The sequence below is a fragment of the Hyperolius riggenbachi genome, chromosome 5, assembly GCF_040937935.1.
Source record: "Hyperolius riggenbachi isolate aHypRig1 chromosome 5, aHypRig1.pri, whole genome shotgun sequence".
NCBI classification, from domain to species: domain Eukaryota; kingdom Metazoa; phylum Chordata; class Amphibia; order Anura; family Hyperoliidae; genus Hyperolius; species Hyperolius riggenbachi.
This window is the reverse complement of record NC_090650.1, coordinates 420,422,120-420,436,540: the sequence shown is the minus strand read 5'-3', so window position 1 is coordinate 420,436,540 and position 14,421 is coordinate 420,422,120. Positions and strand designations below refer to the sequence as shown.

Sequence of the window (14,421 nt, the reverse complement as noted above, 5' to 3'; positions counted from 1 at the left end):
TGACATGTGCTTCCTGCTCCACAGGCAATACAACATGCTACTGATGAGAAGCTGCAGGAGAAGGCATGGGGAGCGGTCATCCCTCTAGTCGGCAAACTTAAGAAATTCTATGAATTCTCACAGAGACTAGGTAAGTCCTTTTCCTGCAGGTTACGGAAGTCGTGTTCTGCACTGACCACAGAATATTACAACTGAGCTGTTTATTTGCTAACTCTCCACAGCTGTTTTGTATTTCAGTGAGCAATCCAGGGTCAGTCATTTAAGTCTGACTTTAAAAACTAATATATGTATGCTTGGCTATCTTAAAGAGAAACTCCGACCAAGAATTTAACTTTATCCCAATCAGTAGCTGATACCCCCTTTTACATGACAAATCTATTGCATTTCACAAACAGACCATCAGGGGGCGCTGTATGACTGATATTGTGGTGAAACCCCTCCCACAAGAAGCTCTGGGACCGAGGTACTCTGGGCAAACTGCCACAATGTAACAATGTTCACAGACAGGAAATAGCTGTTTACAGCTGTCTGTAACAGCCAGAACAGCTAGAAACAGCTACATAACCTGTCCATAATAACAATGTCACCATGTAATACATGTCAGAATGTGAATCTGGGAGAGGAAAGATTTTACAATGAGCAAACACTGACTAAATCATTTATACATAATTATTGTAAAAATGAAGCACTTTTTTTTATTACATTATTTTCACTGGAGTTCCTCTTTAAAGTGAAACAGAAGCAAAGTTAAAAAAAGGGGGGTGGGATATTTGCTTGATTTGGCCACTTTCCTCTTGCACTTGAACTGTCATTCTGTTAACCCCACATATCTATAGAGCTATATCAGTAACAATAGAAGGCTTTTTAGAAGTCACTTATCACAGCCTGTAAAAAAAACACATATATCCAGGCACATCGCCTCTAGTTAGGACATTAAATAAGTTTTTAAGGAAAGGGAGGTGCTGAAAGGGGTGTGGCCAGAAAATTAGCAAAAATCAGTAACCCTTCGCACACTCGCATGCAAATAACTTTTCCTAATAAAAGCCGGGGTCTTAGTTCACATAAGAATGCATTCTTTTGCTTAGTCACCTACACTGCGCAGAAGTACCCAGGTAAACATAGGTGTCCTAACTCTGGCCCTGTAACATGCATAGTGCAAACATTCATTGCATCAAACCTATCAATGGATTAGGAGCACACATCCTAACTTCCTCTCCTGGGACAGATAGTGCATCTTACCGATCGCACAAGGGAGCTAACGTAATGTATCCCTGCGCACAAAGCACATGCACCAGCATAAGCTGTGTACATGCTGACAAACACATACAGGGGAAGGAGGGAGTGCACTGAATTAAAACCCTGGCCACAGGGGTCAGTAACAAGAAAAAACACATATTTCCAGGCACATCGCCTCTAGTTAGGACATTAAATAAGTTATTAAGGAAAGTTATTTGCATGCGAGTGTGCGATGGGTTACTGATTTTTGCTCATTTTCTAGCCACACCCCCTTCAGCACCTCCCTTTCCTTAATAACTTATTTAATGTCCTAACTAGAGGCGATGTGCCTGGATATATGTATTTTTTTTCTTGTTACTGACCCCTTGTGGCCAGGGGATTCTGGGACACATCGGGGGAGCCAGCGCCGGACTGCCTGTAGCTACAGGGGAGGGGGAAGCCTCATTGGGACCCTGAGGCTTCCCCCTCCCGAGGGGAGTACCCCCCAGGGGGACTTTTTTATTACAGGTTCTCTTTAACACTTGCAATGACTCAGCAGCACTGACAGAAGACAGGCTGGGCATAATCACAGCGCGAGCCGCAGGACATATTACACAGCATATGTACAGACAACGTGAGCTGTCAGAGACACCACGCAGCATACATTAACCAGCTGCTGCCAGGGTTGTACACAAGCGCATGTCAGGCATTCTGTACAATGAGCTCCGGTGCGCATGTCACACATTCTGTACATACAGTTAGCTCCGGTATAAATAGGAGCTCCTCTCTCTTTCCTAGAATATGCAGCGTACAAGTAACATTCCCAAGCATGGAAAAGATCATTATTCTGTACAGACAGTGCATCTCTGTGACAGGAAGATGCTATTACTAGTCCTCTGCTGGAAGCTGCAGTTCTTCGGCGAAGGCAGAGCCAGAATCGTCCAGCGCTTGGATCAAAGCAAGATTCCTCTTAAAGTGGATCCGAGATAAACTTTTACTCATTGCATAATTGTGTTCCTTTCATATAGTTTATAAGGCATTCCTCAAGCCCAATACTTTTTGTTTTTGTTTTAATACTCTTCCTATAAACTAAGCAAGCCTCGCCCACAGCTTTTCACACTGTAGCAAGGGCTTATGGGAGCTCAGTCTGGGCAGGAGGAGGAGGAGGTTACTAGCCATTGATTTCAGAGGCAGAGGGGAGGAGGAGAGGGGACTGAATTTACACACAGGCAAGCTGATAGCATCTCCAGCCCTCAGCCTGTGACAATGTGACAAACAGAACATGGCTACCCTCATTCTTTCACAGGAAGAAATAATCATATTCTGCTGAAGCTGTTTGCAGCCAGATTTGCTTTCTAAACTAACTAAACTTTAGATAAAAGATGTAGACAAGTTACTTGTAGTTAGTTTTTCATTTTGGATCCCCGTCCATGCTGATCACCCCCTCGCCATCGTCCTGCGCCGTCTGGATCCACTGCTAGGTGGTTCCCCCATCGCACTGCCATAGACAGGAGCCTACTGAGCATGTGCAATATGCTCCTGTCGATGGGAGCGTGCGCCGCGCATGCGCAATTCGCCCCAGTCCGAAGGACTTTCCGGGCCGAATTACCGGAGGATCCAAGCGGCGCAGGAAGATGGCGAGGAAGCGATCAGACTGGAGGGGGCTGGAGCAAGCCCCCCCTGTCTCTGGTGTACTTTAAAGGACAACTAAAGTGAGAAGAATATGTAGGCTGCCATATTTACTTTCTTTTAAGCAATACCAGTTGCCTGGCTGTCCTGCTGACCCTCTGCCTCTTAATACTTTTAGCCATAGCCCCTGAACAAGCATGCAACAGATCAGGTGTTTCTGACATTGTCAGAGCTGACAACATTAGCTACATGCTTGTTTCTGGTGTTATTCAGACACTACTGCAGCCAAATACATCAGCAGGGCTGCCAGGCAACTGGTATTGGTTAGAAGTAAATAAATAGGGCAGCCTCCATATTCTTCTCACTTCAGTTGTCCTTGAAAGCAGCCTTGAAGTGAGAACAAAAAAGACTTGAGACTCGTCTATGTAGAGAGAAGATCCCATAGAGCCTTCCCAGTCCCTCCTCCATCTCCTCGTTCCAGCGCTGTTCCGCTGCTGAAATGATTACACCTGCAGGTCAAATACTTCTTCAGCCCTCCATGGCCAACCCTCGCAAGTACTTGTGTCCCAGACAAGACTGGGCATGTGCAGTACGGATACACCCTTCCGAAGGCGTGAATGTTGAACGGAGGACATCGGGGGGAACGAGGGAGCGGAGAGAGGACTATTTAGTCTAGAGAAAAGACGCCTTAGAGGGGATCTAATTAACATGTATAAATACATCAGAGGGCAATATAATACCTTGGCGGATGAGCTTTTTGTCCCTAGGCCTTCTCAAACGACTGATCTGCGCATGGAGGAAAAAACGTTTTAGCCATTTATTTAGGAAAGGGTTCTTTACAGTAAGGGTGATTAAGATGTGGAATGTATTGCCACAGGAAGTCATCATGGCAAATTCTATATCTGCATTTAAAGGGGGCTTAGATGCTTTTCCTTGCATTGAAAGGCATCCATGGCTAGAATTACTAGGTAATGCCCAGTGATTTTGATCCAGGGATTTTCTGATTGCCATCTGGAGTCAGGAATGATTTTTTTTCCCTTTTGGGGGTAATTGGACCATGCCTTGTAAGGGTTCTTCCCCTTCCTCTGGACCAACAGGGATATGTGAGGGAGCAGGCTGGTGTTGTACTTTGTTCTCTGGTTGAACTCGATGGATGTATATTTTTTTCAACCCAAATAACTATGTAACTATGCAGAGAGGAATATGCAAATATGCTGACATATTTATTCCTTTAAAGCAGGGGTGTCAAACTTAAATACAAAGCGGATCGTAATTGAACACTGGGACTAAGTCGCGGGCCAACCTCACGGTCTACTGGCCACCTTCCATCCTTATGAAGTTCCCTGGTCTCCAATAGCCTTGCTCCAACCCCTATACAGTTCACTGGTGTCTAGTGGTTCTCCTCCCTCCCCTATGCAATTCCCTGTTGTCTAGTGGTCCTCCCTCCCCTCCCCTATACAATTCCCTGGTGTCTAGTGGGCCCCATCCTTCCCTATGCAGTTCCCTAGTGTTTTGTGCTTTTCCCCTACCTCCCCCATATGGCTTCCCTGGTGATCTAGGGCTTCACCTTCAATATAGCTTCCCTGGTGGTCTAGAGTGGGCCAAACATATTGCAAAGTGGGAGAATCCACTTGGGGAGGGGATCTGGCACACGGGCCGTAGTTTGACATGTATGCTTTAAAGCAATGCAATTTACCTGCTTCCTTTCCTCCTCTGGATTAGCTGCATGCTTGTGTCAGATGTGTGATTCACACACTACTGCAGCCAGAAAGATCAGCAGGACTGATTGTTAATATTATTATTATTACTGTTATATATCCCCAAATAATACACCTAGTATTTTTCTCGGCAAAAATGGCACAGATTTCTGTTTATATCCAAGTCCATGCAGATCGCTGCAGTTAAAGGGTACCTTAGTCCTAATGCGCAAAGGTTTACCGCGCCTCTGTGTAACCAGCCCTATTCCAAAGCCCTGATTGGTGCAGTATGTTGGAATGAGGAGAGGTAGCTGGCGTGCGCGGTCTCCCGACCCGGACATACTACGCGTGTATGCACAGTATGTCCGCTATGGCAGCTGTTGACTGCGCGTGGTGGCTACATCTTCCCGGGGTAGTGTGCACGTTACTCCCGTGGACATGCTGCTCCTGTGCCGACACCCAAGACAAGGGCTTTGGAATGAGCTACGGGAGGTGCGGTAAGCCTGTGGGAACCCCCCACAAACACAGGGCATCAATTTTCGATTCAATGAATGACTAAGGTATCCTTTGAGACAGCCAGTGGGTACACATGTGCGATGAATGCCGCACAGCAGGAAATCTGGACAGTTCGGGCCAAGTGCTGTAGCAAATTGTCCCGTTGCTGTGGAAGTGTCCCCCGAAGAAGCAGTACACGACGAAGCAAGTGGGCAGAGGAAAAAGAGCAATGACCTCTGCCAAGTGGCGGATCCACCATCGAAGGGGGTGGGAACTGCTGTACACACACTAAATTCTCATCCGAGGGGCCCTTACCAGCTCCTTCTGCAGAGAACCCAGCTGTACACCCCGGATAAGTATGATTAGTAGTAGGGATATCCTGGCTTTGAAAAATACTTTGAGATGGCAAATATTTACACACACTTAGTTTATTACCAGAAATCCGGTGTCTCAGGTTATTTGTGTTGCTCTTTTCAGAGGCAGCGTTGCGAGGACTGCTAGGAGCGCTAACCAGCACGCCCTACTCCCCGACACAGCACCTGGAGCGAGAGCAGGCTCTTGCCAAACAGTTCGCCGAAATCCTTCACTTCACTCTACGCTTTGATGAGCTCAAGGTATGATTGTAGCAATCCCATCAGTATACTACTATGGTTGTGTTGCAAGTGTGTAAAATTTAGGTGAATGCAAAGTGATTGAAGGCTATGCGCACTTATAAGCACCCTCCCAGCTAGATCAGATAGTCAGGAACCAAGGAGGTGAGCTGACTAACATTTTATTGCTGTCTTGCTAAGTCTAGCACATACACACTTTACATTATATACATAAATATTGTCGGGGGCAGCCACAAAAGGGAGTCTTGCTGGGTAAGTCGGTATCCCTTTTCTCTCGTGGCAGAAAACATGCAGTTTTTCACTGTTTGTTTTTTAGCATTAAAATTTACATTTGTGTGCTCAGATTTCCAGAACATGCAAAAAATGTGCATAAGAACGCAAAATAAATAGGACCCTGTCTTAAAACTGCTGGACGAGCCTGACTCATCCATGCAGTTTTCTGCTACTTTTCCCTGGACAGCTCGGGCTCCTCCATACCGCTAGGGAGGTTAAAAAGTACCGGTACTTATTTTTCAATGTGTAAATGCAAAGCTTTAACCACTTAAGCCCAACTGGACGAGATTTCTCGTCCAGTTGGGCTGCGCGCACTCCCGCGGGTCGCGCGCGCGCCCGCGGGCCCCCCCCGTGCGCGCCCCCGCTGCTGCCCGCTAGCCCACCGATCACTGAAAGGGATTATAAATCCCTTTCGCTGATCGGACCCCCCCGGAGAAAAGCCGACAGCGTCTCTTCAGACGCTGCGGCTTTTCTGAGCTCTGGTCTCCTTTCTTCTGCCTGGGAGCGAGATCGATCGCTCCCAGGACTTTTTGATTCTGGCCATCTTGTGGCCAAATAGCAAATTACACCTAAAAAAAAAAGTTTTACAGATAAACATATAAATATATTAAAAAAAAAAAACTGTTTACCTCCCGCACCAAAAAATACCCACATACAAGTTTAAATAAAAAAAAAAAAAAAAATTACAATAATAAAAAAAAAAAAAACAAACCATAAATTGTTACCTAAGGGTCTGAACTTTTTAAATCATGTCAAAGGAATATATCAATATGATTTAATAAATTATGGGCTTCTAAACAGTGATGGACGCAAAACGGAAAAAATGCACCTTTATTTCCAAATAAAATATTGTCGCCATACATTGTGATAGGGACATAATTTTAACGGTGAAATACCAGGGGCATATGGGCAAATACAATACGTGAGTTTTAATTATGGAGGTATGTATTATTTTAGAACTATAATGGCTGAAAACTGAGAAATAATGAATTTTTTGCATTTTTTTCTTATTCTTCCTGTTAAAATGCATTTACAGTAAAGTGGCTCTTAGCAAAATATACCACCCACAGAAAGCCTAATTGGTGGCGGAAAAAACAAGATATAGATCAATTAATTGTGATGAGTAGTGATAAAGTTATTGGCAAATGAATGGGGGGTGAAAGTTGCTCGGATGTAAAAAAAAATTTCAACCCTTCGGGCTTAAGTGGTTAATATACCATACAATACCATTTCTATAGCGATTTTCTCCCATAGGATTCAAAGCGTTGACTCCTACCAATGCATGCAGGGGGGACTCTTTAGAGAGAACCTGTAATGAGAAAAAGGGCCCCTGGGGTGTATTTACCTCGGGAGGGGGGAAGCCTCTGGATCTGATTGAGGCTTCCCCGGTTGTCCTCCGTCCCACAGTGGTCTCTCTAGGCAGCTCGGAACGGCAACCATGTTAATATTTACCTTCCCGGCTCCAGCGCAAGGGGACACACAGGGAGTGGGATGATTGCAGAAGCGGGACACACAGGGAGTGGGATGATTGCAGATGCGGGACACTCAGGGAGTGGGATGATTGCAGATGCATGCGGGACACACGAGGAGTGGGATGATTGCGGGACACACGGGGAGTGGGATGATTGCGGATGCTTGCGGGACACACGGGGAGTGGGATGATTGTGGATGCTTGCGGGACACACGAGGAGTGGGATGCTTGCGGGACACACGAGGAGTAGGATGATTGCGGATGCTTGCGGGACACACGAGGAGTGGGATGCTTGCGGGACACACGGGGAGTGGGATGATTGCGGATGCTTGCGGGACACACGAGGAGTGGGATGATTGCGGATGCTTGCGGGACACACGAGGAGTGGGGTGATTGCGGATGCTTGCGGGACACACGGGGAGCGGGATGATTGCAGATGCTTGCGGGACACACGAGGAGTGCGATGATTGCGTATGCTTGCGGGACACACGAGGAGTGGGATGATTGCGGATGCTTACGGGACACACGAGGAGTGGGATGCTTGCGGGACACACGAGGAGTGGTATGCTTGCGGGACACACGAGGAGTGGGATGGTTGCGGAAGCTTGCGGGACACACGAGGAGTGGGGTGATTGCGGATGCTTGCGGGACACACGGGGAGCGGGATGATTGCAGATGCTTGCGGGACACACGAGGAGTGGGATGATTGCGGATGCTTACGGGACACACGAGGAGTGGGATGCTTGCGGGACACACGAGGAGTGGGATGGTTGCGGAAGCTTGCGGGACACATGTTGACAGGAATTATAGTATAGCAGGAGATTTCGGATGCGCGTGGGACTCACGGGGAGTGGGATGGCAGCATTACGTTCTGCCTGTGAAGAGATACTTGCAGCCCCTCAGGCAGGGCACGGGGTCACTTGAACAGGCCGGGGTTGACATTCGCTTCACATAAGCGGCAGCACTTATTTCATTGTTGTGATTTTCACGGCCCGCCACACCGTTTATAACAAAGCTGTGACATTTTCTTCTCTGCAGATGACAAATCCCGCCATACAGAACGACTTCAGCTATTACAGAAGAACTCTGAGCCGCATGAGGATCAACAATGTCCCAGTATGAGAATTTCTGCTGGAATTTACAATGGTTTCATGCTGTGATGTGCAACAAAGCAAACTTCAAGTCTTATTTAAAGTGGATCCGAGATAAACGTTTACTCATTGCATACTTGTGCCCCTTATACAGTGGTTTGCAAAAGTATTCGGCCCCTTTGAAGTTTTCCACATTTTGTCACATTACTGCCACAAACTTGAATCAATTTTATTGGAATTCCATGTGAAAGACCAATACAAAGTGGTGTACATGTGAGAAGTGGAACGAAAATCATACATCATTCCAAACATTTTTTTTACAAATCAATAACTGCAAAGTGGGGTGTGCGTAATTATTCAGCCCCCTGAGTCAATACTTTGTAGAACCACCTTTTGCTGCAATTGCAGCTGCCAGTCTTTTAGGGTATGTCTCTACCAGCTTTGCACATCTAGAGACTGAAATCCTTGCCCATTATTTGCAAAACAGCTCCAGCTCAGTCAGATTAGATGGACAGCGTTTGTGAACAGCAGTTCTCAGATCTTGCCCCAGATTCTCGTTTGGATTAAAATCTGGACTTTGACTGGGCCATTCTAACACATAGATATGTTTTGTTTTAAACCATTCCATTGTTAACCTGGCTTTATGTTTAGAGTCTTTGTCCAGCTGGAAGGTGAACCTCTGCCCCAGTCTCAAGTCTTTTGCAGACTCCAAGAGGATTTCTTCCAAGATTGCCCTGTATTTGGCTCCATCCATCTTCCCATCAACTCTGACCAGCTTCCCTGTCCCTGCTGAAGAGAAGCACCCCCACAGCATAATGCTGCCACCACCATATTTGACAGTGGGTATGGTGTGTTCTGAGTGATGTGCAGTGTTAGTTTTCTGCCACACATAGCGTTTTGTATTTTGGCCAAAAAGTTCCATTTTGGTCTCATCTGACCCTAGAGCACCTTCTTCCAAATGTTTGCTGTGTCCCCCACATGGCTTGTGGCAAACTGCAAAAGGGACTTCTTACGCTTTTCTGTTAACAATGGTTTTCTTCTTGCCACTCTTCCATAAAGGCCAACTTTGTGCAGTGCTCGACTAATAGTTGTCCTATGGACAGATTCCCCCACCTGAGCTGTAGATCTCTGCAGCTCGTCCAGAGTCACCATGGGCCTCTTGACTGCATTTCTGATCAGCACTCTCCTTGTTCGGCCTGTGAATTTAGGTGGACGGTCTTGTCTTGGTAGGTTTACAGTTGTGCCATACTCCTTCCATTCCTGAATGATCGCTTGAACAGTGCTATGTGGGATGTTCAAGGCTTTGGAAGTGTTTTTGTAGCCTAAGCCTGCTTTAAATTTCTCAATAACTTTACCCCTGATCTGTCTGGTGTGTTCTTTGGACTTCACGGTGTTGTTGCTCCCAATATTCTCTTAGACAACCTCTGAGGCCCCCACAGAGCAGCTGTATTTGTACTGACATTAGATTACACACAGGTGCACTCTATTTAGTCATTCGCACTGATCAGGCAATGTTTATAGGCAACTGACTGCACTCAGACCAAAGGGGGCTGAATAATTACGCACACACCACTTTGCAGTTATTTCTTTGCAAAAAATATTTGGAATGATGTTCGATCCACTTCTCACATGTACACCACTTTGTATTGGTCTTTCACGTGGTATTCCAATAAAATTGATTCATGTTTGTGGCAGTAATGTGACAAAACATGGAAAACTTCAAGGGGGCCGAATACTTTTGCAAACAACTGTATATAGTTTATATGGCATTCCTCAAGCCCAATACCTTTTTTTTAATACCCTAATTCCCTATAAACTGAACAAGCCTCACCCACAGCTCCTCCAGCGCCTAAGCACTCTGAGATCCATGTAGCAAGGGCTTATGGGAGCTCAGTCTGGGCAGGAGGAGGGAGGAGGTGCTGTTATTAGCCAGAGACTTCAGAGGGGAGGGGAGTGAAGTTTTCACAGGCTGTAAGGGGTGAAGATGCAGAACAGCTTGCCTGTGTAATGATCACAAGCAGAATATGGCTGCTCTCGTATCACGGGAAAAAATAATCATATACTCTTGAAGCTGTTTGCAGCTAGATTTGCTGTGTAAACTTTAGATAAGATATAGACACGTTACTCGTTTTAGTTTGCTTTTCATCTCGGATCTGCTTCAAAATGTACCTGAGACAAATGGAAAAAAGTTATACATGCCTGGTGCTTTCTCCAGCCCCCTTCAGACAGTTTTCTCCCTCGCTATTCTCCCGGGCCGCCTTGATCCTCCGCTAGCCGGCAAGGTAATTCCTCCTGTGGGGGGAAGTCGGCGCATGCGCAGTCCAGCTGTGTGCTCACCCCCATCACACTCCCGGCGATGGGAGAGTTCTGTGCCTGCGTAGTAGATCTGGGCGGTGCGTCTGTGCAGTAGGAATGCACAGGCACAGAACTCTCCCGGCAACAGGGATACAATTGGGGCGCGTGCATGCGCAGTACGTCCCGACTGAATTACTTAACGGGTTGGCTAGTGGAGGATCGAGGAAGCAAATGGCCTGAATGGGGGTTAGAGAAAGCCCCAGGTATGTATACATTTTTTCAATCCCCCCATGTCCGGTTTCCTTTAACAATTTATTAAAATCTAGACCAGGGATGCTCTCACGAGTAATCACCAGTGTGTAAACACTCAAATCCGTGATTCAAATGAGCATTAATTAGCTCAGGTGTGAGGCGGGGACATAAGGGGTTAGTTACTGACAGTTCCGTGTTCTCCCTGCGCTCCAAATAGCTTGCACGCGTCCTATTGGATGCATTGCGAGCCTCAGCACCACACACTTCCTCCTTCCGGCTTGAAGGAGGAAGTGCCCGCAGTGAGGCTTGCATCACGTCCAATAGGACACGTGCAAGCTATTTGGAGCGCAGGGAGAACACGGAACTGTGGGTAACTAACCCCTTATGTCCCTGCCTCACACCTGAGCTAATTAATGCTTATGTGAATCACGAATTTGAGTGTTTACACACTTGATTACTCGTGAGAGCATCCCTGATCTAGACAGCATGTCTATCCCCCAGGGGAGGGACTGTCCTCCTCGGGGGTGTAGATATACGCCTCCCGCCGTGAGCATGTGCTGCGTGTTCTCATCGCAGCCCGTTAGCACTCAGATCAGTGAATGGAGACTAGGGATGATCAATGAGATGCAAATAGTTCTAAATGTATGCAGAAATATGTCAATGTTGTTTACAAATTTATGTAGCTTGAAAATGGACCAATAAAGTCCCACCAAGATTTAAATTGATTGGTCTATTTTCAAGATGCATAAATTAGCATACAAAATTGACATAATCCTGCATACATTCAGAATTATTTGCATCTCATTAATCATCCCTAATGGGTACACAATTCCCATTCACCAATCTGAGGCCTCTTTTCCACAAACTGTTTCTAGGCAGTGAAATGCCTATCAAACTCTCACAACCGCTCACTGCTGCCTAGTAACTGCTCGTTGCTGCCTGGTAACTGCTCACTGCTGCCTAGTAACTGCTCACTGCTGCCTAGTAACTGCTCACTGCTGCCTGGTAACTGCTTGCTGAGCACACAGCTCAACAGTTCGTGGAAAAGAGGCCTAAGTGCCTGTGAGCCGTGATCACCAGCATCAATGGGATGCCAGTGGTCATTGTCATACACTCAATACTTCCTGTAAGGTGTGTATACAGTAAACGGCACACAATATGAATAAGGGGGGGGGGGGGGGGGAGACATCTAGTGGCCAAACAATACATTTACACCTAAATACATCCCATTAAATAAAAATACATAAAACTCTAACCCCTTACCTCCACTCCCATAGTTAACAAAATAAAACACTTTTATAAAAATAAGTGACATTTAATTAAAAAAAACATAAATAGTTACCTTAGGGACTCTGCTTTTTAAGTATGTCATTAAGGTATATTACTGTTATTTTTGCAAATAAGGTCTTATAATAAGTGACGGACGCAAAACTGAAAAAATGCATTTTTATTTCCAAATAAAATATTGTCACTGTATATTAACTGAGAAATAATTCATGCTTTTTCCATTTTTTTCTTATTATTTCCATTAAAATACATTTAGCATCAAATAATTCTTAGCCAAACATACCACCCAAAGAAAGCCTAATTGGTGGCAAGAAAAATTAGGTATAGATAATTTTATTGTGACAAGCAGTTTTAGTGGTAGGAACACTGAAATTTGAAAATTGCTTTAGCCCATAAATTTCCCTTTATGAACTAAAGCAATTTTCAAATTTCAGTTCACCCTCGGTGGTGAACTGGTTAAAGGGCGACTGTAGGGAGAACAATATGGCTGCCATATTTATTTCCTTTTAAACAATACCAGTTGCCTGGCATCCTTACAGATCTGTTTGGCTGCAGTAGTGTCTGAATAACACCAGAAACAAGCATGCAGCTAATCTTGTCAGAGCTGACAATAATGTCAGACATACCTGATCTGCATGCTTGTTCAGGGTCTATGGCTAAAAGTATTAGAGGCAGAGGATCGGCAGGATAGTGAGGCAACTAGTATTGATTAAAAGGAAATAAATATGGCAGCCTCCATATCCCAGTTGTTTCAGTTGTCCTTTAAGCCACCACTAAGGGCAGTATCACATGTCTAGCTGCAATATATCCATTATAGGATTCCTTTATACTGAGTACACCCTCATGAGGTGTGAAGGTGTGGTTACAGAGACAAGAAGCGGCTGTACTCTACACAGGGTGCGATCACAATCCCATTTTCAGAATATCTGGATCTGATTGGCTGCTGTGTACCACATAAGAGTTTTTATGTAAATTACAACACTTTTTTTTGCACTGCAAAGGCTAGTGCAATTAAAAGTGCTGTTAATAAATATTTTATTGCTAATTAAATTTCTTTTTAAAGGCAGAGGGAGAAAATGAAGTGAATAATGAACTAGCCAACAGAATGTCATTGTTCTACGCAGAGGCGACGCCCATGCTGAAAACGTTAAGTGACGCCACAACAAAGTTTGTATCAGAGGTAAGTGGTGGGCGTTACTAACCTACCACACGCAGCTGTTACTCGGCAGATAGATTGCATTGATACTGTGGTGGTGAGCTGAGTGTACTGGTGATAGTCACACATGCTGGTTGGTGTGGTGGTGAGCTGAGTGTACTGGTGATAGTCACGCATGCTGGTTGGTGTGGTGGTGAGCTGAGTGTACTGGTGATAGTCACGCATGCTGGTTGGTGTGGTGGTGAGCTGAGTGTACTGGTGATAGTCACACATGCTGGTTGGTGTGGTGGTGAGCTGAGTGTACTGGTGATAGTCACGCATGCTGGTTGGTGTGGTGGTGAGCTGAATGTACTGGTGATAGTCACACATGCTGGTTGGTGTGGTGGTGAGCTGAATGTACTGGTGATAGTCACACATGCTGGTTGGTGTGGTGGTGAGCTGAGTGTACTGGTGATAGTCACGCATGCTGGTTGGTGTGGTGGTGAGCTGAATGTACTGGTGATAGTCACACATGCTGGTTGTTGTGGTGGTGAGCTGAGTGTACTGGTGATAGTCACACATGCTGGTTGGTGTGGTGGTGAGCTGAGTGTAGTGGTGATAGTCACGCATGCTGGTTGGTGTGGTGGTGAGCTGAGTGTACTGGTGATAGTCACACATGCTGGTTGGTGTGGTGGTGAGCTGAGTGTTCTGGTGATAGTCACACATGCTGGTTGGTGTGGTGGTGAGCTGAGTGTACTGGTGATAGTCACGCATGCTGGTTGGTGTGGTGGTGAGCTGAATGTACTGGTGATAGGCACACATGCTGGTTGGTGTGGTGGTGAGCTGAGTGTACTGGTGATAGTCACACATGCTGGTTGGTGTGGTGGTGAGCTGAATGTACTGGTGATAGTCACACATGCTGGTTGGTGTGGTGGTGAGCTGAGTGTACTGGTGATAGTCACACATGCTG

General features: G+C 45.8%; 1 protein-coding gene across 3 annotated transcripts in view; it reads left to right on the top strand.

Moving 5' to 3' along the window:
- The window catches only part of CYRIB (CYFIP related Rac1 interactor B), a 195,531-nt gene that overhangs the window by 164,752 nt on the left and 16,358 nt on the right, over positions 1-14,421 (top strand). For all 3 annotated transcript variants that reach the window (XM_068238025.1, XM_068238024.1, XM_068238026.1), the window contains exons 6-9: positions 25-130; positions 5,514-5,650; positions 8,430-8,507; positions 13,380-13,496. In XM_068238025.1, the coding sequence (XP_068094126.1) occupies positions 25-130; positions 5,514-5,650; positions 8,430-8,507; positions 13,380-13,496 (438 nt within the window). The remainder of the gene's footprint in view (positions 1-24; positions 131-5,513; positions 5,651-8,429; positions 8,508-13,379; positions 13,497-14,421) is intronic.